The sequence below is a fragment of the Phyllostomus discolor genome, chromosome 2 (assembly GCF_004126475.2).
Source record: "Phyllostomus discolor isolate MPI-MPIP mPhyDis1 chromosome 2, mPhyDis1.pri.v3, whole genome shotgun sequence".
In the NCBI taxonomy this organism is placed as follows: domain Eukaryota; kingdom Metazoa; phylum Chordata; class Mammalia; order Chiroptera; family Phyllostomidae; genus Phyllostomus; species Phyllostomus discolor.
Window position 1 is genome coordinate 5,011,616 of NC_040904.2, and position 27,643 is coordinate 5,039,258.

At 52.1% G+C, this 27,643-nt stretch overlaps 1 protein-coding gene across 1 annotated transcript in view; it reads right to left on the bottom strand.

Moving 5' to 3' along the window:
* The window catches only part of KCNJ6 (potassium inwardly rectifying channel subfamily J member 6), a 187,902-nt gene that overhangs the window by 96,141 nt on the left and 64,118 nt on the right, over positions 1-27,643 (bottom strand). Inside the window, exon 2 of the mRNA XM_028505152.2 lies at positions 27,485-27,536. Within this exon, the coding sequence (XP_028360953.1) occupies positions 27,485-27,509 (25 nt within the window). The 5' untranslated portion in view covers positions 27,510-27,536. The remainder of the gene's footprint in view (positions 1-27,484; positions 27,537-27,643) is intronic.

Below are 27,643 nucleotides of genomic sequence, written 5' to 3' on the forward strand. Positions count from 1 at the left end.
CTGACCGGTGTGGCTCAGTGGGCTGGATGTCGCTCTGCAGAGCGAAAGGTCACTGCCTGGGTTGGGGTACGTACAAGAGGCAACGGGTCCATGTTTCTCTCGCACATTGATGTTTCTCTCCCTCTCTTTTTCCCTCCCTTTCCCTCTCTCTGAAAATAAAATCTTTTTTTTTAAAAAAGTAGCCAGTTCTTTGGTGGAGTGCTCTTGTTTACGACAGCTTCTGCTTCCTCCCTCCGTCTTCCAGCTCCTCAGACTTGGGTACCCAGGACCCTTCTGTATCATGGGAATGTTTGACCCCAAGCCATTTGGCCTCACTCTCCTGGGTATTTTGGATCCAAGTGCACTCCCATTTGCTCGGGGAACCGCATCTAAGACAACTAGGATTCTACAAAGGCCTGGCCCCTGTGTTTTCTGCTGGACACCTTCTGGAGAAATCCATCCAACTGTTATTCAAAGCAGCACTCTGGGACGCTGGGTTGTTGGTGGTCCTGCCATCTATGTAAATTTGGCACTTTCCACAGGGCTCGCTGGCTTCTTGCAACTGCAGTGTGTGTGTGTCTTTTTTTTTTTTTTTTTTTTTAATGTGCAAACGTCCCTCCAAGCCCCCACAAAGGCAGAGCTCCGGGGAGGCGGGTCTCCACTTCAGATCACTAACGCTTGTTTTGAGGCGTGTGGGCAGGACAAAGTAGGTAACGTCAAACCACCTACTTTTATTTGGTATTTTATTTCTAAAAGCTCCTACGGCATAAATTATTTCCAAAATTATTCTTCTCAGTCACTCTTTGGGGCGGACAGGAGACTGTCCCCCAAGTGAGTTAATGAAATAGTCGCGGCAGTGACTCTGCTCAGAGACGGTGTGATTCGCCCCACGTCCGAGTGCACCCCGCTTTGTCCGAGGAATCCTTCTCGCAAACTTGGGCCGCCTGTGAGTGGAGACACTGGTGGAGCCAATGCCACGTCCTTGGCTCCTTTCACAGACACGGAGCGTTTATGGCTTTGACCTCACGGCGCCTGTGGCGGGTAAATAGGGGCCCCTCCAAAAGACGTCCACGCCCTCATCCCCAGAACATGCGACCATGCTACCTTACGGGCCGAGGAACTTTCCAGATGGGATTTAGTTAAGGGGACTTTCAAGATGGGGAGACGGTCCTGAGTCATCTGGATGGGCCCCTGTGGTGACAATGCTCCTTCTGACGGGGAGGGACGAGCGTCAGAAAAAGGCGGCGTGATGACCGAAGCTTAGAGGCGGAGCCACAGGGGGATGCACCCCAGTGGCTTTAAAGATGAAGAAGGGGGCCATGAGCCAGGGGCAGGGGCGGCACTAGAAGCTGGAAGAGGCACGAGAATGGATTCTTCCCTCTGCCTCTTCGAGGAGCTCAGCCAGGCCCAGCAGCTTAAGCTCCTAACCGCAGGAGCTCTGAGAGAACGTATCTTGGTTAGCTCTCTGCTGCCACAGTCACACATAAGCACAGACTCAGTGGTTCGAAACCAGGAGGATGTAGGTGTTCTGTAGCTCCTCCTTCCGGAAAAGAGCATTCTAATGAATCACTTAGTAGTTCCTGTGAGACTGGTGCAAGAAAGACCCCAGAGAGAGGAGAGAGGAGGGTGTCAGCTCCGGGCAAAGAGCCAGCTCGCCACGGGAGTGAGGCTTTGCGTGGAGACAGTGGCATCTCCCCCCGGAAGGCACGGGGGTCCTTTGCCCCAGCACACTCACGCAGACCCTTCCCTCCTGGCTCGTTTTACCCGGGAGTCTCAGCAAGGCTTTCTCTTCTCTGTAGTTTCCACGTGCTTTTACTATGCTCTGTTTTCATAATTGTATTCTTTCCATTACCATTTCGTCTCCTTATGCCCTCTCCCCCTGCCCCCCACAATCCCTGTTGTCTGTGTCCATGAGTCCTTTTTTCCTTTTTGCTCAATCCCTCCACCCCTTAACCGCCCCCTACCCCGGTGTCCTCCTGCTCTTTATCTATGAGTCTGTCTCTATTTTGCTTGTTAGTCCATTATGCTCCTTTGAGTCCACATAGGAGTGAGATCATATGGTATTTGCATTCCTCTGACCGGCTTATTTCACTTAGCATCGTGTTCCCCAGGTCCAGCCATGCTGCTGCAAAGGGTAACATTTTCTTCTTTTTTTTTTTTATGGCCGAGTAGTATTCCACTGTGCAAATGTCCCATGATCATCCCAGCTTTCCACAATATCAGACTCAGTAAAAACTTGAAAACCTTCGAAGGTGATGAACTTCCAATGGGTGGTTTTCTCTATCCGTAGCATAGGGGCCTGGTAAACTTTCAAGCCGTTGACTATTACACCGACAATTATCATGTTCTCCCCTGGGCCAGCTGGAAGAACCAGAATGTGATGAGGAGCAAAAAAAAAAAAAAAAAAAAAAAGTTAACCCCGTCCTTTGACCCTGGTGGCCACAGAGCACTGAGTCGACTGTGCAGCTCAACTTCCCGTGGTGGTGCTGTCCTTCCGGCCACGGTTCTGCCTGAGAGTCGATGACCTCAGACTCACGCCCCCATAGCATGGCACTGGAATGATCTCGCAATGTACTCGCCAGCGCAAGACACCATCCACTGCAGAGACAAGCTTGTGGGACGCCGGAGCCCGAGGGCGAGCAGAAGATTCATGGGCTGGAGTCGGTCGGCCGGGATCGTAATTACCGCATTTGTCATAATTCCTGCCTCTAATTGGCTTAAGAGTCTCTTCCCCAGACAGCGTCGCGCAGTATTTCATCGCAGGAATGTGCTTTCTGGGTGATTTTGCGGCGCAAAGCACCACTGGGCCGGGGATTGCAGCCTTAAACTGGCGGAGGAACGCCCCCCACCGCCCCCGCCTCAGCCCCAGGTGATTTCTGAGCTTCCTCACTTTAGACTGCGGACCAGAGGCAGGGAGACAATAAAGGGGTCCCTGTTGGCTTTAAATTAAAACGGACGGGCGACACCTGCTATGCACTTGAAGAAATGGCAGGATTCTACCTGTACTTGTGTCTCTCGCAGCATTTGCGCTTGCTGGGCTCACCTTTGGGTGAGCTGTGTCTTCTCCACGTAACCCCCGACTTCCTGGAGCCCAGGGGTGGGGGCAAGGAGGGTGAGGCCCCCGTGAGTGGGGATCCTTCTGGGGAAAACTCTCACTGATGCTGCCTGCCCTGCCCTTCTTTGCAAACCTCCCTCTCTGAGTTTTATTTCTGGGCTCAAAGTCTGCGTGAGCAAAAACGCTCTGCACCGAGTGAACGGGTGGGCAGGGACCTGGACAGTCATTTCTCCAAGGAGGATGCTCAGGTTGCGCATGAGCACAGGGGAAGACGGACGACGTCGCTACTCATCAGGGAAATGCGTATCGAAGCCTCAGTGAGACACTACCGCACGCCCTCCAGGATGCCTGTCGTCGAGCAGGCGGACAATGACAGGTGTTGCTGAGGATGCGGGGAAATTGGAAGCCTCGTTCCTTGTTTGTAAAATGGGGCAGCTGCTTTGGAGAACGTTTGGGTAGTTCCTCAACAAGTTAAACATAAAGTTACCACGTGACCCAACAATTCCACTCCTGGGGACGTAGCCAACGGAACCGAAAACACACGTCCTCACGAAAACTACTGCATGAAAACATTAGTCACAACAGCCAAAGAGTCAGAACATCCAGATGCCTGTCCATCGGTGAGTGTACAAATGCGATGTGGTATATGCACCCCATCGGATATGATCCAGCGATGGAGAGGAATGAGCATGGAGGAACCTCGAAAACGTTATGCTGAGTAAAAGAAGCTAGACGTATCTGTCGTTAAATTCAATGCCACGAACTGTCTGCAACAGGAAGTCTACAGAGACGGGGAGTGGACTTGTGACCACGGCAGGGGGTGGGGAACGGGATGGGGACCGACTGCTCAAAGACAAAGAATTTCTTTTCGGGGTGAGTGAATGTCCTGGATTAGGGTGGTCCCACAACATCATGAGGATGTTAAAAACCACTAAACAGTATGCTTTAGAGGTGTTGATTTTACGGCATGTGAGTCATGTTTCAATTAAAAAATTTTATGAGAAAACAGCTGCCTCTGAGGAGGGAGGCTGAGGTTGCAAGGTGGTGCTATTCTTCTGCTTGGATTTTGAAAACTGCGTTATTTTAATGACGATAAAGATGATGGTGGCAGAAGGGAAAATATGCTTCGCCAATGCCACCTCCTTCTCCCGTTGGCAGCCAGCACCCTGTGTTACCCCCAGGGAGCACGAGCCTGGGGTCTCTCTCTGCCCGGTGCCGAGTCCAACCCATGTGCTGTCAGAGCCTCTGACTGTGAGCCCCCTGAGTGCCTTGGTTCCTGTGGGACCCCCCTTTGTTGTGGGTTGTGTCCCACAAAACTCCCAGTGTCTTCGAGTGTGATCTCATTAGGAAACAGGGTCTTTGCAGAAATATTCAGGTAAGATGAGGTCACCATGGCCGAGGGTGGCCCTAATCCCATTGATACAGTCCTTGAAAGACAGAGGAGACACATGCGCAGAGGGGAGACAATGTGAGGACACATGGAGAACGTCACCTGGCATCGAGGCCGACACGAGCACTTTGCTCCATGACAAAGAGCACCAGCCACCCCCTGGCTAGACTGGCCAGGAGGGGCCCGCCCTGCGGGTGATACCTGGCATTTGAATCTGGACCCTCCAGAGCTGTGTGAGACCAACACGCTGCTGGGGCGAGCCACCTGGTGTGTGACAATTCACACAAACAGCATCCCCTCCAGTGTCCAGTGTGGACCCTGGCCCGCGACACCCAAGCGCGGTGGCGGAGCGAACATCTTCCACAGGAGCGGTCATAGCCGAGATGGGGAGAAGCCCCAGCTGCCGGCTGGTCGGAAGTTGGAATGCTAGTTCCCGGTTTTACAAGTGAGGGGTCCAGAGGGGGAAGAAATGGCGCGCCCCAAGTAGGGAGCACAGTGGGGGACCTGGAACCCAGTTAGGATCTTGCAACCTCTAGTGAGCGAGAGAAGATGGGAAAGAGAGCGGAGCCCAGTCTCGAGCCTGAGCCGGGCACTGTGACGTGGCTACTGCAGTTCTCCAGTTTTCTAGCCACTGACTATAGTGACGTTGACCTAAATCCACAAATAGAAGCATTTTCCCTGGCTGGCGTAGCTCAGTGGATTGAGCGCAGTCTGTGAACCAAAGCATTGCAGGTTCGATTCCCAGTCAGGGCACATGCCTGGGTTGCAGGCCACAGCCCCCAGCAACCGCACATTGGTGTTTCTCTCTCTCTCCCTCTCTCTTTCTCCCTCCCTTCCCTCTCTAAAAATAAATAAATACAATCTTTAAAAAATATATAAGCATTTTCTCTAATCGGCAGAACGAAAGTAATATTTTAATGTATGCAACATATTTTTTGCCTTTTTAACAGTCATAAATTGCCAAGACTGGTGACTGGTTAATAAAACATGGAGCACTAAGCCTTAAACTTGACTAGGGAGTTTCAGCATTCAGTGTTGGCGAGGGAAGTAGCTGACCGACATTTCTGTAAAGGCATATAAAATATTTGTAGGTTACCCTGCCCTGGCTGGCGTGGCTCAGTGGATTGAGCGCAGGCTGCGAACCAAAGCATTGCAGGTTCGATTCCCGGTCACGGCACATGCCTGGGTTGCAGGCCATGAATGACCCCCAGCAACCGCACATTGATGTTTCTCTCTCTCTTTCTTCCTCCCTTCCCTCTCTAAAAGTAAATAAATAAAATCTTTAAAAAATATATTTGTAGGTTACCCTGTTTTGTGATTTTGGGAGTAGTGAATGGAGATGATTCTAATAGGCTATAAAAGATGTTTCCTTTTGCAGCATGCTTTCTTTAAAAACGTTCTATAACAATGAAGAAGGCTGTTTTTCCCATTTTTTTTTCTCCACTTCCCCACGAAATCTTTATGAGAATTGGCTTCTTTTGAAGTCGCTCACATATCTGTGCATTTGGGGACAGCTTTTAACTTCCGATGACCTACACTTACCCCCTAGGCCAGGAGTCCTGAGTGTAGTTGAACTAACGCTTTACAATCTTTGGAAAAATTACTTTCATTAGAGCAACTGCCGATGTTGTTGGGGCCTTGAGAAAGATGAACCGGAACCTGTGTGCCATAATTAAATCAAAGCAGGAAAGAGGAATGTGGCAATCTAGCCCCGGAGTGAGTCTCCCAAGCCCCCAAGTCACAAGTATGTGACCCTGAAGGTCTAAGAGTTGTGGGAGGTTCAACGGCAGTTGTCACAATGGAGGATAGATAGATGCACACGACCCAGCATGCTTTGGTTCTGCGCCCAGAGCTCCTCTGGGAGAACTGGAGGCCTCGGAGCCTCCTTTCTGGCTGAGAAGCAGATGGGGCGGCCCTGGTTCGCTGGCCTGATGTCTCTGCAGAGCCTGGCGACGTCAGGCTAGACCCAAACCTCACCTGCTTCCGCAGCGGCCTGCACCCCCCAGGCAGTGGTGAGTCCAGGAACTTACCAGGCACACGGGAGCCACAGCAGAGGCTGTGTCCTGCGAAGCTGTCCCCCCACGCTGGAAATCTGTGACTCTCCCTTCTGCAAAAAACCTTTCTCTGTAGAACTCTAAGGGGTCACACATTTGCTATATAAATAAGATTCGTGTGAAACGCATGGCTTCTCCTATGAATTAAATAACAAACAGCAACCCGGCAGTGAGACGACCTTAGAATACATTCGAACGGCGAGTGTCCTGAAATGTGTGGAACTCATCCTATTTCAGGGCCCTGGAGCATTATGTTTAAAGTGTTACTACAACCCTGCGTCACATCAGATGGGCTGACGGTGCCGGCCAGCAGCTACCAGGTTAGCTTTGCTGCCTCATTTCGAACAAGGAGCGGAGGGACCCCAGTGGGCCTTAAGGAGAGGTCACGAGCGAGAAGAAGGACTCAGAGATGGACGGTCGCCACTCGAATGGCAACCTGGGTGAGCTTTCCCTCGCTCCACCCCAGGAACGCACGATTCGCTCATTTTTATGGCATTATGCCTGGCGGGGCGCACACTTTTAAGTAGACAGCAGCTAATCCCTTGATAATGCAGTTGCCTTTTCCTTGAGTTAAAAATCGGATTCAGTAGTATCGCCCTCCTCCAGTGCCCCAGAGATCTAAGATGCTATAACAGAGAGATGAGTTTTCCAGGGCTAAGACCTCTGCACACTCTTGCCAGCTGATGTGGAAGTGGGGGGGGGCACCCAGGGCGCCTGTCCCCGGGATAAGAAAGCCAGGGGCATGGGCACCCTGGCTGGGCGTGACGGGCAGTGCCTGGTTCTCTCGGGCTAACTCTCCACATTGTCTTTTTTCCCCAGGTTTTTAAAAAATCATTAAAAAAATTTTTTATTTTGCAACTACAGGTGACATACATTATTATATTAGTTTCAGGTGTACACCGTATTCTATAACTTACTAAATGGTCATCCCACTAAAATTGCACACCCATCGAATACCGTGCATGGTTACTAGAAGGTTACTGGCTGTACTCCCTGTGCTGTCCTCTGTGTCCCCACGATGGCTCTGTAATAACCAGTTCGCACTTCCCAGTCCCCTCACCTTTTTTGCCCATCCCCCTGACGCACCTCCCAGCTGGCCACTGTCATCATGTTCTCTGTGTCTATGGGTCTGTTTCTGTTCTGCTCAGGTGATTATTATTATTATTATCTTTTGGATTGAATTGTTGATAGCTTTGTATTTATTGCTGTTTTATTGTTCATTTTTTTAAAAAATTTTTCTTCTTCTTAAAAGAAGACCTTTGATGTTTCATGTAATAGTGGCTGGGTGGTGATGAACTCCTTTAGCTTTTTCTTATCTGGTAAGCTCTTTATCTGCCCTTCATTTCTCCACATTGCCTTGATCTCTCCCTCTCCCCCGGTCATTCTCTCTCTTTGTAAAGTGGAGATGCTGTTGTGCTTAAGAAAGAAAATCGGCTGTAATGTTTTCTGACTATAAAGATAATAGCAAGCTCATTTGGGAAATTCAAGCAATGCAGAAAAAAAGTAGAAAAAGTGAAAATCGTGGTGTATCTGGAGTTTGGGAGGTTTGCTCCCCACCTGTGGAGATGCAGGTGAACGGGCAGCCCAGCCGCAGGCCGCGGGGCAACCACGAGGAGGGCATGCGCTGCTTCCGGGCCTGGCTCATTACCTCCTCTCCTGTGACATCGTCTGGCCTTTCTTCCCTTGTCCGTCTAGGATGGAGAGGTCCCCCACAGTGACCCTGGGGTCCGCATGCTGGAGATGGCAGAGCAGCAAATGCCAGGGGCCTGACTTCCCTCCATGACCAGCCACCCCGATCACTTGGACTTGACCTGAGAAATAAAATCCCTCCAGACTGGCTCATCACACACCTGACTTTATTTCTTAGTGCAGCACAGCCTGTCCTACGCTGACTGGTACAGTATTTTACCACCAGAGATAACAGTGTAACGTTTTCTTAAATACAGGGCTGGGAGAAGTCGGTTTATAGCTGTGAGTACATGAAACACAGAGTCTATTCTTGAACTATGATTTACTTACTAACCATTGCACTATGCGTTATTATTAACCTACTTTTGTCCACCCCTGTGCCATTCCAGATACCGCTTCCTGAGTCATGTCCGTGGAGCTGTGCCCATGCCCACACACAGGCAAACAAACAGTTCTTTCCTGGTGGGGTCGCGCTGTGCACAGTGTCTCTTTTGCTCAACCACTGCTGGTGCAGGTGTTTCCACGCACCGTGTTCACTAACAAGCACAACCCTTCCGAAGGCTGCATGCCATTCCACGGCATGGCTGCGCCACAGATTAATCTTTCACAGACAGAACCTCAGCCTGTCCCCAGTTTTTCACGATCACAAGCAACGTAGAGTGAAGGACCTGGCGTCCACCCCTCTGGGCACCTGTGTAGTCGCAGCTTCGGGATGAAGCGTCGGCAGGAGAACAGCGAGAGAGGAGGGAGCCACGCGGCCGCGCTGCCTCCGAGAGTCCCGGCAATCTGCTTGCCAAGCAGTGAGCAGCGAACGGCCCCGTGTTCTTCACTGTCACCCGCGGGTGCTTCACCCGTGCCAGCCTGCGCCCAGGTAACGGGCAAAAAGAGGCCACCGCAGTGATTCCACTTGCATTTCTCTTCTTACTTCGAGTACCGGTCTTCTTTTCACTGCCTTGGACCCTCGCTCCTTGCGTTTCCTCTTTTGTGAAGGATCGGCCTGTGTCTTCGGACGGTTTTTCTGTCTGTGGGGGGTTTGTGTTGTTTACGCCGTCTGCAGGAGCTTGACCTCTGTTCCTCGCGTCTGCGCGAATCTCCCCCCAGGGGAATGTGCTTTGTCACGGACAGAGCAGCCAAGCACCTAAATGGAGGTGATCCTGGGGGGCTTCCGAGAGCCCCCTCCCCACCTCAGGCTCGTCGGGAAGCAGCAGGTCTGCAGCCGCGTCCCGGGCACGTGGCTGGCAGCGTGGCCCCGTGGAAGGCCTGCGGGCGATCACGCCACGGACCTGGGCGGGCAGGGACGGGAGACCAGCCGCGGGGCAACCTCGGTAAAACACACGCTGCAGACAGAACGGGTCCCGGGGCATGGGTCCTGCGCCGCCAGCTCGGCAGGACGATGAGGTGCGGGGCCATTTCTATGGTTGTGGGGGGCGGGCGGGGAGGGAGGGGGGCAGTCTCACGCATGGAAACAGCCGAGGTCCTGAAGGGACACTGCCCTTGGGGTTGGAAGGGATGTACAACTGCCCTCTGAATTAGGAATAAAAATGCATTGGCCACACCAACCTTTCTGACAGAATCCTGTCAGGGCATGTCACTCTGCCTTTCGGGGGTCCTCCTGGCAAAAGGGACCCCTGCCACCCACGTCAGCCCTGCTGTGGAGTCGCAGCCCGGGGCTCCTCTCAGAGCCGGGAGCGGGGAGCAGTCAGGTGCTGTGGGGCCCCGAGAGTCTAGAGTACAGGCTAACTCCGCATCAGAGTAGGAGCTCAACCCAGGGACCCCCCTTCTCGGCCATTAAGGAGACGGCTGTGGCCGCGGTGAGGTGCCGGCGCCGCACGGTGTGGCCGTGGACATCAGCCCCATGAGCCACAGGGCGCGGGTACCTGGGTGGAGTCTCCAGAACAGGGGGCTGGTGACTCGGTCCCCCCAGGGTGGGCATGGGAAGCTGGCACTCAGGGGGAGTGTCTGGTTCCACGGCTTGGCCCAGGACAAAGCAGGGGCTTCAGGTGGCCCTGTGGGGTCAGCAGACACAGCCGATGCATGTCCACTGGGCTCCTCGTCACTCTGAGTCCTGGACGGGTGGTGAGGGAGTACAGGCCAGGGCCTAGGGCTCCGCATGAATGAGTGGCTGGGGTGGGTGGGGTACAGGTGGGCGTCTCTGGAGGGGTGGACAGAACCCCCTGGACCACGTCGGGGGACTTCTCTGAAGAGCACTCCGAGCGCAGATTTTGGGGAGCAGGGATCTTTGTTTCCTGGAACCGTTCTGCTTTGGGGTTCTGGGAAGATCTTTGAACCCCTGGCTCTCTGCCCATCGTGCGAAAACTGGAGCATGCATGACATTCCAGGATGTTTCAGGGGCCTCCCGGAGGCCGGGTGAGCCCCCTGCATGTGGCGTGGGTGGCGGTAGTGGCACCCACTGGCACGAGGGCACAGAGTGCAGGGCGGGGCTTGGCGAGCACAGGCTCCACCCCAGCCCGCCCACCTCCAGCCCCTCCCCAGTCTCCTCCCTGGAAGCTGACGGAGGACACAGGCGATGGCCGTGCTGGCCTCTGAAGGGGACGAAGCCCGAGGCAGCGGCCAAGCCCAGAGCCCCGCTGGCTTCCCCACCTGCACTGGTGTCTGGGACAGCCTCCGGGGAGGACCTGGGGCTGGGATCCCCGGGGCACCTTCAGTGACCCCTGGCTCTGTGCCGGCCACTGTGCGGGTGCCACGGGGGCCAAGGACAGAGAAGGGTCCTTGTGTTTGGGGAGGGTGGGCTGAGACTTCCGACAGCCAACCCAGAAGTCTGTGGCGGAGAGAGGGGAGGAGCTGTGGCCAGGACCGGGAAGCCCCCAAGTCCCAAGCGGCATCTGCAGGCGAAATGAATGGTCCCAGTTCCTGCCGGCGTTGCTGCCGCTCCGTTAGAACACAGGCCGTTGTGATGACAGGTCGCACGTGCCAGGGTCCGGTTGGCTTCCACTTTTTGTCACGACGTGTTTTCTCACCCCTCCCCTTCTCTTGTGTGAGTCGTGAGCTGTCTGAGGCTGTAAGTCCTGCGGACGCCAGCAAGGGTAGGTAGCGGCCCAGACCTTGGTGGCAGGGCCGTGCCGGCCGGGGAGGGGCCCCGCTGTGAACTCTGCTGGCGTGGATCTCCTCACAGGGGAGGGGGCTTGAAGGGCAGGACGTGGGCTGGTCCGCTGCTCTGATCCCGTGGGAAGCAAGACTCCCGCTCCCACCACCATCATCTCTGTCTGCCCCATGCAGCTGAGTGGACCTGAGAGACGCCCTTGGACTGGCCCTAGCCACCGGCCTCATTGGGACCCACAGGCTGCCCTGCTCTGCTGGTTCTTTTCGACGGCCTTTGACATCCTCCGTCCTGTGTGCTCCAGCGCCTGCCCATGTGAGTTCAAATCCCAGTCCCCTCCCATTCTAGCTGTGGAGCTTTGGGTCAGTTATTTTACCTCTCTGTGCCTTCCTTTCCTCATCTGAAAGTCTATGACCACCAGCTTCCTAGAACTGTGGAGATTAAATACACCAAGGCATGTAAAGCATTTAGGATAAACATGATTCCGTACCCCCTAGCCTTACAGCCAGGTGCCGCCGCAGGGGGGCTGAGCACGGGGTTGGAGTCAGGTGGCCTGGGTTGGGATCCTGACTGTCCTTCGCTGTGTGATTCTGAGCAAGTTTCTTAACCTCTCTGCTTTAGGCTTCTCACCCACCGCACGAGGATAATAACCGGAGTCATCCCAGATGGCTGTTGTGACAAAGTAAGGAGAAACTAAGTGCTTGGAAAAGCCCCAGCTACGTACTAAGTGCTTTACAAACAGTAACTTATGACTTTCGTCTTACAGATGAAAACGCAGCGAGGCCAGGTGACTTTCCTGGTCTCACAGAAGTCGCACAGACAACAGAAGGCGGTGCTGAGACTGTGGGGAAACCAGACCTCCAAACCAAAGGCCAACACTCCCATGGGAGAGTGAGAGGGAGTCTCTCCCACGGCCCCGGGATTCCCACGAGGCTGTGCACAGCCCTGCCCCAGCCAGCCGACCTTGGACCCCCATCGGTTCCGTGAGAGACCGCCGCTGTTACTGTGGTTTGGTCTGCCATGGGTGTGCTGTGGGATGCGCCCAGGCAGTGACGCGGGCAAGGGGTTCTCCCGTCCCACCGGGAGGGCTTGGCTCTAGATCCACATCTGTCCGGGCCCTGGGGGAAAGCCTTGCCCATTTGGGTGCCGCGGCCTTGTTCAAGGCCGATCGGCCTGTGCCCGGCGTGCAGACACGACGGCATTCTCTCCTCACACTAACGTAATTCACAGGCTACAGGGGCTTGAGAAAGGCATGTCCCCCGAACATCCCCTCATCCTGTCCTTGTTCTCCGACGCCCGGGAGCCCCTTCCAGTTACTTCACATTTCTTGCTGTGCACACTGCACTCCCCCCCCCCCCCGCCCCCGCCGTAGACAGCAGTTTCACCTGGTTTGTCTAGCTAAAAAGTGTGCATATCTACCCTGGCTGGCGTAGCTCAGTGGGTTGAGCTCGGGCTGCGAACCAAAGTGTCGCAAGTTCGATCCCCAGTCAGGGCACATGCTTGGGTTGCAGGCCACGGCCCCCAGCAACCTCTCATTGATATTTTTCTCTCTTTCTCCCTCCTTTCCCTCTCTAAAATAAAGAAATAAAATCTTTAAAAAAATTCTACAATTAAAAAAAAGTGTGCATATGTATGAGTGTGCATGTGCGTGTGCATGGATGTGAGTGTCTCTCCCTTCTGCAGGGGGTACCAGCAAAGCTGCTAACCATCTCCATGGAAACCAGCCTCTCCGTCCCTCAGGCTCTGCAGAGAGAAACGTGTCGTCTGCGAAGTGGGTGGAGTCTGATGAGGCAACGTAGGGGACACAGCTCAGGCCGGTTTAGAGTGCCACATCCCTTCCTCGGGACCCCAACCGGCTGGTGGCCCCCATGTGATGACAGAATCCCATGTTTTCACCCCGTGAAATGGTCACAGAGAGCAGGTCTTGATTGCCAAGCAGCTTTTGGTGGGCTCACCACTCCCCACCCTGCTAATGCACGCGGGTCTCTGGGGCACCCTGCAGTCCCGTCCAGTTAAAACGATCATTTCTCCATCACGACAGGACTCCCCTCCCCCACCCCAGCTGCCTCTGGGTCCCACCTGTTTTCCCTCGTTCTTTGGCTACAGTGGCACTTCTCAATCTGCTGAGAAATGGAAGTAATCTTAACAGGAATAGCCTGATTTTTTAAAGATCTATTTATTTAAAGAGGGGAAGAAACATTCATGTGTGGTGGCCTCTCACACGGCCCCCACTGGGGACCAGACCCACAACCCAGGCCTGTGCCGTAAACTGGGAATAGAACCCGCAACCCTTTGATTCGAGGGCCAGCACTCGGTCCACCGAGCCACACCAGCTAGGGCGGAGCAGCCTGATTTTTAAATAACCTTTCCCTCACTCTCTTCCACCTTTCCTCCATGAGAGGCGGGGTAGCAAGGCTCTGAACAATGCAGACTAAATCTCTTCGCACGTTTGACAGGGACCAAGCTGATGATGAGTCCTTATGGTAAAAGGTATAAATGGTTGGATACTAGGCTTCGAAGGTTTGTTCAAAGCTTACACACATTAACAGCTGGGGTAAAACAGATATTTGATGAGCTAACACACAGGACAGCCCAGGGGTTTTCCACACGTGTGTTACTGTCCCCCCCACGGCTGTGCGAGGCCTTCCTTTCCGTGTCATGGCGGTCGTCTGGGCCTTTGAACGGGGCTCCGTGTCATGCGGTCTTGCCCAGGCTGACCCAGCTGCACATTCGCCTTCCGTGGTTATTGTCCTACTTTGTGCCTATAGTGTCCTCCAACGTGGTTCTGGGTTGGGGGAGCAGCCCATAGGGAAATATGCCAAAGTCCTTTCAATGGTTGACCATTTTGCCTGGAAGCTCTAGGCAGCTAAACTGCAGGGTCAGATCATGTGAGCAAGAAACTGTGCTAAGTTGTCCGAAGTTTTGGGACTGAAACCAGGGTCCCTGCATCAGGCCTCAGAGGTTCTCCCATTTGCTTCTGAGACTCCTTAACGCCTGGCATTTGAAAAGCATCATTCCTAGTCTTAGAGTGATTATGACAAGAGATTCCAGTTTCAGGATGTTTGGAAATTGAAATTCCATTCCACAAGTCTGAAAGGAAATGATACATTTGAAGAAACAATTCCAAAACCATACTGCCTGTCAAACAGCATACTACTTAAGAAATTATGTGGTTATTCTTTTCCTTGGATCTTTCAGTCTTCTTAAGAAGACTTTCATTGTATTTTTATACTACTGGTTTTGATATAAGTATAGGCTCCTCAAAGATTTCAGGTATGCATTTCAAAAGTCGATTTATTTATGTTTGATATTTGGCTGTCAAGAAAGGTAAGTTACCAAGAAGTCATTGATTAAATTTCTAAGTGCTTTTCCTCCCAGAAAGATCTGGAAACTGCATGAGAGAAAAACCAGATAGAAAAAAACCACCTACATGTCTAATTTCATGTGAAGAGAAATAATATTTCTTCTGCTTGGGAAAGAAAGAGTCACAGACACAGCCTTGGGAATATACACCAGAGATCACAATTGTGAGTGGAAATAAATTGCCTAGTTAAGTTCTGAAGGAGGTTTCCTGGTTTGGCTCCCCCCGTTAAACTGTCGGACCGTTACCTGTTTAAGGTGATGTTCATTGTTCGGTCAGGTAGGAATGGAAATAGACGTCGTATGTGTTTGCACTGGAACTGGGTGCCCCGCAATTCAGTGCCAACGCTAACCACTTGGCGACAGCGCCAGACGCACATGGCGAGGGCTCAGTGCTCCACAGCCCCGCCCTTACTTCAGACACCAGACGCCCCCTGGGGACCGCAGGCCACCCACACTTCTGGTCTAGACTCTGACTGTGCTTCTGGCTGTGAATATGCGGTTCCCAGGACCCTCTCCAGTTCAATAATTTGCAAGAAGGACTCACAGAAGCCAAGAAAGCACTATGCTTGAGATTCATTTTACTGTAAAGGTACCCATAGGTGGGGTTTGGGGGTACCTGTCCTTTGCCTGGAGGCTTCCAGCCACACCCCCTCCCTCCTCCCTAGGTGTCTGCAGCTCATCGACCAGCAAGCTCCACCGAGCTTCGTGCCCACAGTGTTTCTTGGGGTTTCATTACCCAGGACGATTAATCAAATCATTGGCCACATGGTTGAGCTCGCTCTCTCGCCGCCATCCAGAGGCTACCCAGAGGCCGTTGCGAACCACCCCATCGGAGAACACAGACGCGCTCATCACTCAGGAGACTCCACGGGCTTTTGAAGCTCTGTGCCAGGCCCGGGAGGGGGACTGGGGAGATATTCTTTATGCCGCAAGGCCTCGCTAACTGACAAGTCGCTCGCGGTGCCTGCTGTCCGTGCCCCACCCAGTGCCGGGCTGTCTGTGCACGCCACTGTCAAATGTGTCACTTTCCTCTGGCATTGTTGTGAGGGGCTCGAGGCTTTATCTGGGGATTTGTCCCGGTTTCTGCCGAAATACATCATCAACACAGATGATGCTCCAATTCGGCCCATCCTCCAAGTTGCAGTTTTAATCATTTTTATTCTCTGACGATGCCTCTCCCAACCCTGACTTTCATGTAAAAAATTGTTCCCTCAATGTACAAATCTGGAGGCTTCTACTTCAGACTGGCTTCTGGGTCCCCCCCCCCCCCCCCCTTCTTTCTTCTCCCCTGTCTTGAGCCCATTCACTAACCAGTGGTTTACCTCAGTACCCTAGTCCACGAAATGAGGTCTTCTAACTCCGGTGCCTGGGAAGTCAAGGATGTAATATTCTTTCCATTTTGAGGGCTCCCACGCTTACGGGAAAGGCTTCGGCAGCCCAGGCTCTAAGACGGATGCTCGAACTCAGAAGTTCATGAGTTAAAAGGGCAAATGGACTTTTTCTGGAAGTGCTGCTGTGTTCTCAAGGAGTCTGGCAGCGTGAGGACCCCCGGCACACAGCGACCTAATGGGTTATAAACCTTCCTGCGTCTCAGTCACCACAGCCGCCGCCGCACGGTTTTGTGAAGCTGTGACTAGATTAGCTCTGTCCTCAGGACATACTATGGGAAGTAGTAATTTTAAAAAATTGGGGTTATAGTCACATAACATAAAATTAACCACCTTTAAGTGAATAACGTGCTAGCATTTAATACGTCCCCAAAACGTTGTTCAGCCACCTCTGTCCACTTCTAAAACATGCTTATCACCCCAAAAGGAATCCCGCGCTCATTAAGCAACCCACAGGGTAATTATTTTTAATCAAAATCTCCCTTTCCAGTCATCCCCTTCACAAATATTTTGTGCCTACGGTTAGGGATGCATGTTGAGTCCTTTTCCCCCTTGCCATTCTCGTACTTTCCCCTAAATGTATGTGTTGTGTGTGGTTATAGGAAGAGTCTGCCCAGCGGGGTCTGGCTGGTGAGCTGGGAAGCTCTACTCCATACACAGTCGACACCCTGCATTTTATTCAACAAAAGGCCGGCACACAGCAAGTGCACAGGAGTTGCTGGATGGTTGAGTGTTACCGTTAAGGATTAGGGTCTATATCGTCAAGGAGCTGCATCATTTAAAGGTTTCATTCGGTGAGCAGAAGTCCAGAGAGGCAGGCAGTGTGGGTTTATACCTGAGTCAATGCAAAGGTTACAACAGAGAAGCAACCTGCAGGAACCCAGGACTGTCACAACTATAATTTGTTAAAAATGTACGTGACAGTGTTTCCAGGGAGACACTTGGAACTGAACTGCCACTGGGATGCCCCTTTCCCCCTGAGGTTACCCTGGACATCCCAGGACACACAAAGGAGGACAGTCCCCCGTGACGGAAGGTCTGAAAGTTGAGGAGTGGCCCTCAGACACCGTCTCACAACGAGGAGTGTGTCAGCAGCATAGGGCAGTCACTCCACTCCTCATGGTGGAGAAAGTGGGGTGCCTGGTTCTGTCTCCCCAACACCACTGAGCAGCCAGCCTCCCTGGACCAGCTCCTGCAGCCCGGAGCTCTGGCTTCCGGAGGCCCGCACAGCCCGCGGCACCAGAGCCTCTACGCGACGCTGGCTGTGGTTTTACCTGGGGTCTCTGTGGCTGAAGCGGCTCCTGAACGGTGTCCCCCTCCTGAGCAGCGACAGCTACGTTTTTGCGGAGATGAGATGTTGGAGACGAGAACATGCCTTTCTTCACTTCGGATGCTGGCGTCCATGGCTCTGCAGGAGCTGGGTCCTGGGGACCCGTGACTGGGAACTTCTCAAAGAGCTCAGTGTCCGTGGCTTCGTTTCTCATTGATAAGAAACAGTCTTGGGTTCAGTGGGGGCTGCTGGCCGCTCCGTCTGGGGGCCGCAGTGGGGGCCATGCCCTTGCTAATGCACATTTAGACCGTGGCCTGTAGGACAGCACAGATTACCTCCGTGGCGTGGACACAAAACGGTGTGTATTCTGGTCAATGAGAGGGTTGGTGAGTGTCGGGACAATTCCAAATTCCCAACTCGTAAATCCACTGGACCTACAGGCCAGATCTTTCTTCCTTTTAGTTTCACACTTAACGCCTTGGCAATTTTTTTGTATCATAGCTGTTAGACAAATGTAATTCTGAAACGAAATGTCATTCAGCTAACACTCCCGGTGTGTGTCCATTTCTTAGGGCTTCCGTGAACAAATTCCCAAAACCTGGTGGTTCCCAATAGAAATGTAGTCTCTCGCATTCTGCAGGGGAGAAGTCTGAGCCCCAGGGGTCAGCAGGGCGGCGCTCGCCCGGAAGGCCCTCGGGCAAAGTCCTTCCTTGCATCGTCCGGCCCCTGCCAGCTGCCGGCAGTCCTTGGCTTGTGGGCGCCTCACTCGGGTTTTCGAGGCCAGCATCTTCCCATCTCCCTGCTCCGTCCTCACCAGGCCCGCTCCCACGTGCGAGGACAGCCCTCCTTCCACTTCCCTCTTATAAGGACGCAGGGGATTGCATTTCAGGGCCACCTGGACAAAGCGGGGTAGTCTCCCCAAGTGAGGATCTTTAACTTAATTACGTCTGCAAAGCTCTCCTTCTGCTTTTCCTCCATACAAGGCCACGGTCATAGGCTCCAAGGATTAGGATGTGGAGCCGCGGTGGAGGCCTATTTTTTTTAGCTGGCTGCAGGAGTTAAGCAGGTTTCTTTAATGTAGGGCATCTGAAAGCCTTTAGTATATTCGTAGGTATTGGGACTCCTGAGGGGGCAAGAGTTTCCTAAAATTATCGAGTCACCAGCACCCTTCATCCACCCTGCTTTTTAAATGTTCATTCGGAGGATATCATGGGACTGACCTCCCTAGGAGTGTACTTCAGAGATTGTTCGTCTCAAGCAGGGGTGTCAAACTCATTTTCACCGGGGGCCACATCAGCCTTGTGGCTGCCTTCAAGGGGCCGAATATCATTTTAGGACTGTATCAATGTAACTACTCCTTAACAGTTAAGCGAGAGCTCGGCACTGCCGCCGGGTAGAAACAAGGTGCCCGGTTGGATAAAACAAGGTGGGGGGCCGGATTTGGCCTGCAGGCCTGTGTTTGCCACCTGTGGTCTACAGAACAGCTCACAGACTTCTCACTGAGCCCACCCACCGTTCCTGGAGCTTTCTCCTATTGTTTCCCTGCTTCGAAGTTCCAGCTTTAGTCAACGAGCTCTGACCATTGTTCTACAGACACACCTGTGCTGCTTGCTGCCGTAGTTTTCCCCTAAGACAAGGACCATCGGCTCCATTTCACCCCTCTATGCTCTGCACCCCCTTAATCTGCAGCTCTGCTACTTGCTTCTTCCCCTTCTTGGAGCTCTGACCATCCCCCGAAGTCTTCCTGGATCCCCCAAGAAAGAGTCTCTCTCTCTTCAAATCTCAGCTTCAGTGTTGAGATGTGCAAGCGTCAATAATAATCGAGTCCAGAAATACGCAAATTGTTACTTTTGTGTTTTGCATTGAGCGGGTTCAAAGTTATCCCTATAATAATCTTGTTGTTTTGCCAATACAGAAAGACAGGGAGGTGAATCACTACATAATCTTGAGCTTCCTCCGGGAAGTGGGTTGTGAGCCGAACTTCCTCTGATTTTGTGTCTTGGTTAAAAAAAAAAGGAGGGTGATCTGCAGGTGGACCCCACTCGCCCGGAATTTTATCGTCTACAGCAGAGCCCTCGCCTTGTTGTCCGAAGGAGTGTTGAACTGTTACTTTGGCCTTAAGGGCGTGGCCTTGGCTCCATAACTTCCCTCCCTCCACACACACTCACAGTGACTTCTGGTATGCACTTATTGATTACTTGGTTAATTATTTGTGATGAACGCACCCTTGATTTGTTAAAAAAAAACCCCAAATTATATTTTAGAAGGACACAGGGAAGAATCATGTAAAATAATGTTGAGGAGCTCAACTCCTGATTTCCTGAAAAAGTTATTTCTTGCTTCCACGGTGGTGCTGGAGCAGCATGCGCGGGTCTGGCGGGAGAGAAGGGTAAGAAAACCTTCTCCGTGGGAGCGTCTCCGGGAAGCGTCTGATACTCCTTTCCTTTTGTTAGAGCCACAGAAAGACAATGTGAATCAGACATGAAGGAGAGTGTTCTGGATTAGAAATATGTCCAGGCTCCTTTTGTTTTCTATGCATTATTTTACTGAGAGCATTCTTGTTGAGAGTGTGTGCTCATGCAAAGGAGAGCCAAAGTGTGTCCCTGTGGGCTGGGGACTCACCACGTGGAGGAGAAAATCGTTTGGTGAAGGGGGTGGTTTAGGAGTCGGGGCACACTGACCACTGGCTCCTTTCCTGTGACGTCACCAGAAACCTACTCCCAGGTGAGGGCTGGAGCCATAACTGGAACTAAGTAAATGTCTACAAAGAGAAACTCCCAGTGAGCACGAGGGGACTGCGGTTTGGTTTGTGTGGGACCTCAGGAAGTCGAAAGCGAGCTTGATCTGTCTTACGTCTGTGAGCTGGACCGCGTGAGTCCACGGAGCAAACACCTTCGCTATCGGGAGAGAAGCATCTGGATACTGACTTGAAGCCCCTGAGTCGACTCTGGCAACAAGGAACGTTCATGTGTAAGGTGCAGTATTCCTTCTCAGAACCAAGGTGCTACAGGTAGCAAACACCACATACTAAAATTCCCCAAGTAGCAGGAATGGGTCCACAAGAATTGTTTAGTACCTGAGGCCAACTTATAAAACCAGAGAGCCACGCCATGACCCTCGGATCTGTAAGGAAGTTGAATATATACGAGGTGACAGAACTTGACAGTATAAATATCCTTCTCAGGGACAAAAGCAGGTAAAATGAGGTATAGGAAGAGTAATCTTCAATTTTGTTTCAATTTTGTTTTTGTTTCCAAGTGCCTTGTATGGGGCAGTTGCTATGCTAAATGCTTCATATGCATGTCAAAAAAAAAAACCCACAAAGGAAACGGAGCGGAGCTGCTCCCCCAGAGAAACTGCCCCCCACGCCGGATGCCTCAAAGCCTGGAATGCTAGAACAGCTAGGACAGCGCCAAACAGCCTTCGAGCCTCAGCAACCTTGTGCCCCAGAGAAGTTTGCAAAGATGAAAAGAAAGTGGCCATGATGACTCCTGGGTTGATGGCGACAGGACTGAAAACTAAAAACATTATTTAGAACTAGCATCACTATGTTCTGCCATCCTCACCAACAACAATGCCTTCCTTCTGTTGATGCCACTGCCCCACTTTCCTTCCTCGTCAATACCTGTGCCTTTGTCTTAAAACTGGAGCAATAGCTGGACTTCTGCCTGAATCAATGATTCCCAAGTTGCTATTCTCATGATCTCAAATGAATGTGTTTTTGTCTCTAACTTCTTAAGGCCTTTTATTTTTAGGTCAGCATACCTTACGTATTAGCTTTCAATATATGAATATATATCCATGTACTTATATTAGCTTTTGATGTACCTATCAGCTTATACATGCATATGCATCTTGAAATGCAATTATTTACACATATTTATGTACATAAACACACCTGTTGGCTTCTAGATACATATGCACTAGCTTTATGTACATTCTTCCCACACTGCCAGGTGGTGGTACACTCAGATGCAGAGACTCAGGGAAGGAGGGTTAAGCCGTTTGCAGGCGAACTCCCACCCAGGAGGTGGCTGAGCGCCCCCGGACCCACCTCTGTGCCTCGGAAGGTCCCCGGCCGAGGCCGGCGAGGCTGCCCTCGCCAGCGCACGGGGATGTTTGCTAACTGTGCAGACACCTTCGTGAATGCAGCTGTGGGCTGCGGAGCAGGTTGCTGAGTCAATATTTAAACACTGAGATGCCTCCCCCTTTTGACGCCTTTGAGCCTGAAATGTAATATCTTGTGAGGGAGATGAAGTCAAAGCAGGAAAGCACACCCGCAAGGTAGGCTGCGGTGTTTTTGCCGCCGAACATCCCCCTTCGGCTCATTCCTCGGGTGGATCTGAGATCTGTGTGGCCTCCCAGCAAGTGACACCCACCTCTGCCTGAATTTAATCTTCCTCAGTGACCGATGCCAGGTGCTTGCCTTGCATCCCTCTCCTCCCTAGATCCAGGGAGGCACAGGGAGCTGCTGTCACAGCTCACACTCACCTGCCACCAGGAGGAAGGGCAGGGCTGGGAGGAGGAGGGCGCAGCAGCCCTGAGCTAGGGAACAAGTGGATGGCAGGTCACTGACCATAATTCCTGGAAGGGATCTGTCCCCTTTCGCTGGGAATGGCAATGAGGCAAAGAGAGATGCACCAGGTGAAACACACAAACCCCTCTTGCCAGGGGCCCACGTCCGTCCAGGTCTGAGCCACGGCCTGTGTGCCGGGTGCGGGCTGACTCTGGGAGCCTGGACCTTAGAACCCAGTGTTCTCTGCGCTTCCTCCCACAGTCTATCTGCTCACTCACATCCCCAGCGGGTTATCCTAGGCTCAGAGCTTCCCAAATATGCATGCAGACACAGTCTCCTACTATGAGCTGGCCACACTTGCTTGCCCAGTTGGCCATCTGTCCCCTACACTCTGGCCTTTATCACTGACACGCCTCTGGGCAGGGGACCCTTCTCTCTGCAACGTGAAGACACAGAATAAAGCTTGAGACCTGAAATGCCAGCCCCTGCCACCCTGCCCCAGCCCAGGGACACACCCCCTCACCCCCTGTCTTCCTCCATGAAACCTGTTGTTCCCAGAGGCATGGGGAGTTGGGTCTGGCGGTTGGTGTGGGGAGGGGAGGACCCGGGTGGTGGGAGGAGGGAGGGGACGGATCATGAGAAGGGTGGCAGGTGGTGGGAGGGTGGAGCAGGCTCTCAGAGCCAGGTGGCAGCTCGTGGGAGGAGGGAGGGGAAGGACAGTGAGCTGGGGTGGCAGTTGGTGGGAGGAAGGGAAGGCAAGTGGAGGAAGTGGGAGGCAAGAGAGTTTAAAAATGTATTTGTTTACTTTTTTACTTTGGGCAGGAGTAAGGGCAAGTGGGGGTGGGCATGGTGCACGTTCCCCATGGGCCGGGCCCGCCGCCTGGAGAGCTGGCTCTGCACTCGGGTCTTGAGAGGAAGCCGTGGCTCCCCCACAGTCCTGGGCGTCACCGGGGCACCCCGATGCCTTGGCTCAGAGGGCCCAGGAGCCCGACCCGAGCGGGGCAAGTGGAAGCCAGTGGAGGAAGTCCGAGAGGACGTGGCTGCCCCACACCCGGGCCTCACACCGTCAGGGGCTCAGAAATGCAAAGTCAGTGAGAAAAATCATTATTGAGTGAGCCAATAAGCAGGTCCTAAGAGCTGCTGTTTTGGAGAGAATGACATTCCTACCTGCTTCCAGGAGAATGGGGGTCTCTGACGCCCCTCTCCACCCACTTCCCACCCCTGCCTGTCCCAAGAACTGTTGGGTATTTCCAAGTCGCCTCTTAGACATGACCACGTTGGAAAAAATTCCATCTTTCCATTGCATCATCGATAAGATAGAAATACCAATGGCTTGGCTGTCCCCAAGGTCAGGCAGCTGAGGCAGACAGATGCTCTGAGTGGCCTCCAGGAGTGGTTCAGGTTGACTGTCCCAGCCCTAAGCTCGTGGAGGTGGAGGCTGCAGCAGGGACAGATGCTGGGGACCAAAACCTGGGGCGGGGCTGGGGCCCACCAGCACCTCCCACCATCGCTGCAGAAGAATCGGGGGCGGGTGTCTGCTTGGCCTTCCTGCTCCCGCCATGGCAGCGAACGTGAGACACAGGTGGAGATGGAGCCTCTGATGGCTGGGGCCCTGGGTGACCTCAAAAGGCCAAGTGCACAGGTGACTAGTGTGGGCAAGGGACATGAAAGAAAAATAGACATGCATGTGTATGTGTGTGCACACGTGTGTACATGCATGTAAGCGCTAAGTCACAGAGATGTTTTACTACTGCAGCATAACCCAACTTCTCCTTCTGTTGCGCTCACACCTGCCCGATTAGCATCCTCAGCGTGAGGGGACTCGATCCGAAGCCACGCTGATGATGTGCTAACAGCAGCTCCAGATGACTGAAGCCTGCACCCCACCATTGCGCATTTCCTCAACTCACTGCTTTCACATTCGAACGCATTGTCATCAGATCCTCAGATTGCTCCTTCTCTCCCCTGCGTTTCCAGCTGCGGGGGCTCAGAGGGGCTTCAGCCAGCCCCCTCCCCTAAACTAAAAGCATGGGCAGGGTTTCCACGTCTTTCCTTTTCCTCCCCACCACATCCCCCTGGTCTCCACCTCTCATGCACCTCCAGTGCACCCTTACCTGGCCCTCAAAGGCTCCCAGCCCCTGCTGTACCAGCTCCTGGCTGCTTTGTCTCCTTCTGCCCCCACCTGCAAGCTGCCCCACGCTCCCTGTCACCACGCACAAGACCAGATATTTGATTAGAATCCACCTTGCTAATGAGCCACGTGGGGAGGCTTCCTTTGCTGTGTTTGACTGTACGGGGGGCACATCAACAGCCATACATGAATCGTTACCAAAACTGATGCAAGAACAGACGACAGAGGTTCTGCACAGACCAGGGTTCCAGACCTCCCAGGCTGTGTGTGCGCCTCTGGATGCCTCCAAGTTGTCACTGCCCGGCTCAGGTTTCAGTGCCCAGGACAGAGCCTGCCGCTCCTGCGTCCCTTCTAAGGACAGCACAGAGCAGGGTGGGATTCCCTTGGCTGGGTCGCCGTCTTCCCATTTGTGCATGGGCTGGGAGTCTGTGCGCGCACAGGCCTTCAGCTCGCCGTTAGCGGGTGGGGTAAGACAGCGCTGGTTACAGACGGGCAAGCTCCCAGCAGTTTCCTCCAATCTGGGGTTTCTGGCTGCACCCGCAGCAGCAGGGCTTCTGGGGGCCTAAGTCTGAAAAGATCCATTTCCAAGATGCAAGCAGAGACTAACATGTCCAAGGGCAGTGGTCGGAAATCAACGGCCTCTGGGAGGTGGAAAGTCCACAGTGGGTAATGCGAGTGTGGAGTGTGGATTAGCCCTGCTGGGCCTCTCTGTCATGCCCCCCCTCCTCCCTCTCTTGGCCGAGTCTCCTCTTTGCTCCTCAACAGCCCCTTCTCTGGGTAGTTTTCTTAGATACATATATTTATATATATATAGAAGAGAAATATATATGTGTACATGTATTTTTCTCCCGTGTACTTTTGCTGTCTCTCTATTTCTTCCTCCACATCTATTTTTCTCCCTCTATGTGCTTTTTCTTCCTTATCAGGCCCCTTCCTCATTTCAGCAGTGTGACATAAACATATTTTGAAGTATGACCTTGCATTTACTAAAGTTGATTTCAATGAAACATTTGAGAGCCTGTTAAGACTTGTGGGTCTCTTGCTTGCTTGCCCTTTTAAAAAAGGACTGGGGTTGATTAACAGCAAGCGAGAGAAAGGAACATCGCTTGTCCCTGTTCTAGAAGGTGAGCAGGTTACCGGCCCCACCCGGGTACTTGCACCGCCATCAACGCCCTCTGGACAGAGAAGGCTCTCACTCTCTTTCTCCTTCTAGTTAAGCACAGCGCTGTTCTGCGAACCAGCTGGTTCTTCTGTGCAGTTGAACTAGCAACGTGTCTACTGGCTCGAGAAAACCGTTCGGTGCCCTGTGTCCTAGGCATTTGGGTTCTGTTCACACCACCCCGCCCCCCTCCGATGGCCGTGGGTTCCATGCTCCCATCAAGTTTACTGTGCAGTCATTGCACGTGAATCCTGAGCTGGCCCGCTGGTAGGATTTCCCTGCACAATCGTGTATCTATTTCCTTGTAGATTTCCCATGCAGAATAAATGTGGAGTTGTATCTGAATTCTCCGGGAGTTTAACTTGGATGAAATATTTATTAGCACTGACTGCCTGATTAACGTTCACAGCAAGAACCTAGAGGAGTTGGAGCATGTCTTGTGTATTTCATAGTGTCCTCTATGTTGGTAAGGGTCAGTGAACTGGAATACTGGGTATGATTCCAAGGTCTGCTCTGAAGTTTTAAATTTCCTGTGCATGGAACGCATCCATGCGATCTTTTTCCCTAAAGCCAAAGCAAATGAGAAGAACAACCGTACCCTTTCAGTTACCCGAGGGTTTGGAATTCCATTTGGACAGAATTCCTATAAGCCAATGGAGTCATAGATCAAAGTCATTACCATTATTGCCAAGGCAAATGAGAAACCTAAAACCAACCAATCAGCAGTCCAGCGAGGGGCTCTCATTTAAATGCATTTGGATCCAATAGAGATAGGAAAATTAAAATACCCTCATTGAAAATATTGACCAGTGGATCTCTTGCAGTGCCTTTAATGGTTCATAATTCAGTTAGGTGAGTTAAAAAGAACACCCACTGGATTTCTAACAGGAGCCTCTCGTGGTGAAAACTCTTCGCATCACAACCCATGTGCAACCCTACTTTAGTTCACTCCACACTCCATTCACCGACGGCAATGCTAGGTTCCAGGCTAGCCATCTTTCTAGCATTCAGAGGTGCTGCGGGTCTCTTGTATTGGTGCCTCTGCATGTAGAGATTAGAAGTAAACCAGATGAGGACCGCGAGTTCAATGATGCTGGCCATGGCCCCGCCCCATATTCCAACATGGCGGCCTCCTCGGGTTTCCAGGGGCACCACGCATTTCATTCCGGCCTTAAAAGAGTGCATTCCATGATGGTAAGGTTCCCCAAGCTACCTCTCCCAGAGAACCAGTGTTGGGGGCCTTAAACCCCGTGGCAAGCCCTTCGCACACTTCAGGTAGGAAGAAGGGTGGAGCAGAGGGGGCGGGCTGGTGCAGAAGTGAGAGTGGAGAGAGGCAGTAAGTACTGTGGGCAGCTGGGCTTCCCCAGTCCTTTTGGGTCACTGTGCAATTGGTGAAGTTTGTGTTCGGGACACAGAAAGTGAGACGGGGCTTTGGGTAAGGAATGAAAGAGATGCAATGTAAAGAGCTGTCTAACTTGGTCTTTTCTCAGTGAGGGGGCGGACCTTTGGGGATAAGGGCTATTTGACGATGCTATAAAAGAACACTTGTATTTTAATAGTTTCATGATTTGAGGAATAATAGAAGGAGGAAGCAGGCACCCAGTGAAATGTAGGCAAGAGTAATGGTGACTTCCGCAGGCCAAACTTCATAAGGTGTTCATGGCCCTAACAATAACAGAGAAGTGCTGGCGAGCTTTCCTTTTAATTTTAGCTGTAAAATCTATCGCCAGGGACAAGGTATGATTTCAAAGACAGAAGAGTCTGCGTTGTCTGGTTATTTCACACTCTTGTGGTCTTTACTATTTACACTGCAACATACAAGATTACATTTCTCATTTTGAGGGAGAATTTATTTTAATTCATTCTTTTTTCTTCTTAAAAATAAGTATCCTGTTTATTTTGCTTAAGAGCTTCAAGCACTATATGACTGTTCTGTTTCCAACCTAGATCATTATTACACACTACCTCTACCTCAAGCACTCCATGTTTAATAGTTCTGTTTGAAATTCCTGAATAGCGCCTGAAGGGATTGAGGCTCATAAACCATTCTTTCCTCTCTTGAGATTATTCAGCCTGTGCAATATGTGCGCATAAGGCTTCAGCTGACTTGGGCTAAACCTGCTAAAGGTCAGGTTTAAATAACTGTGGGTCTTGATTCCCCAGGGCAGTACCACGGATAGAATTCATTCGGACTCTTCACCTCCACACATTCAGTAACAATTTCGCCGCAGAACCTGACCCCACACAAGATGGATTTTTGAATAATGCATGATGTAACATCAACACAGCACGGTCTGTGTCGGATAGACCTTGGCTATGGCAACAGTGGAAGAACAATCAGATAATCACAAAGGGGATGTGGCTTGTGATTTGCCAGAGTGTGTGGTTTTCCACACCAAACCAAAACCAAAGAATAAACGTAAGTTACTCACTCATGGATTCGGTCAACTTGGCCATGGCTGTAGTTTCTTCCTGGTGCTTTGCCTGGAGGTGAGAAGAAAAGACAACTAGGTACAAAGCACATCTTGGACAGGCAATGAACACGATAGGTCTGCTACCGCTCTATCTTTCTCCCTTATTTTTCCTATGTT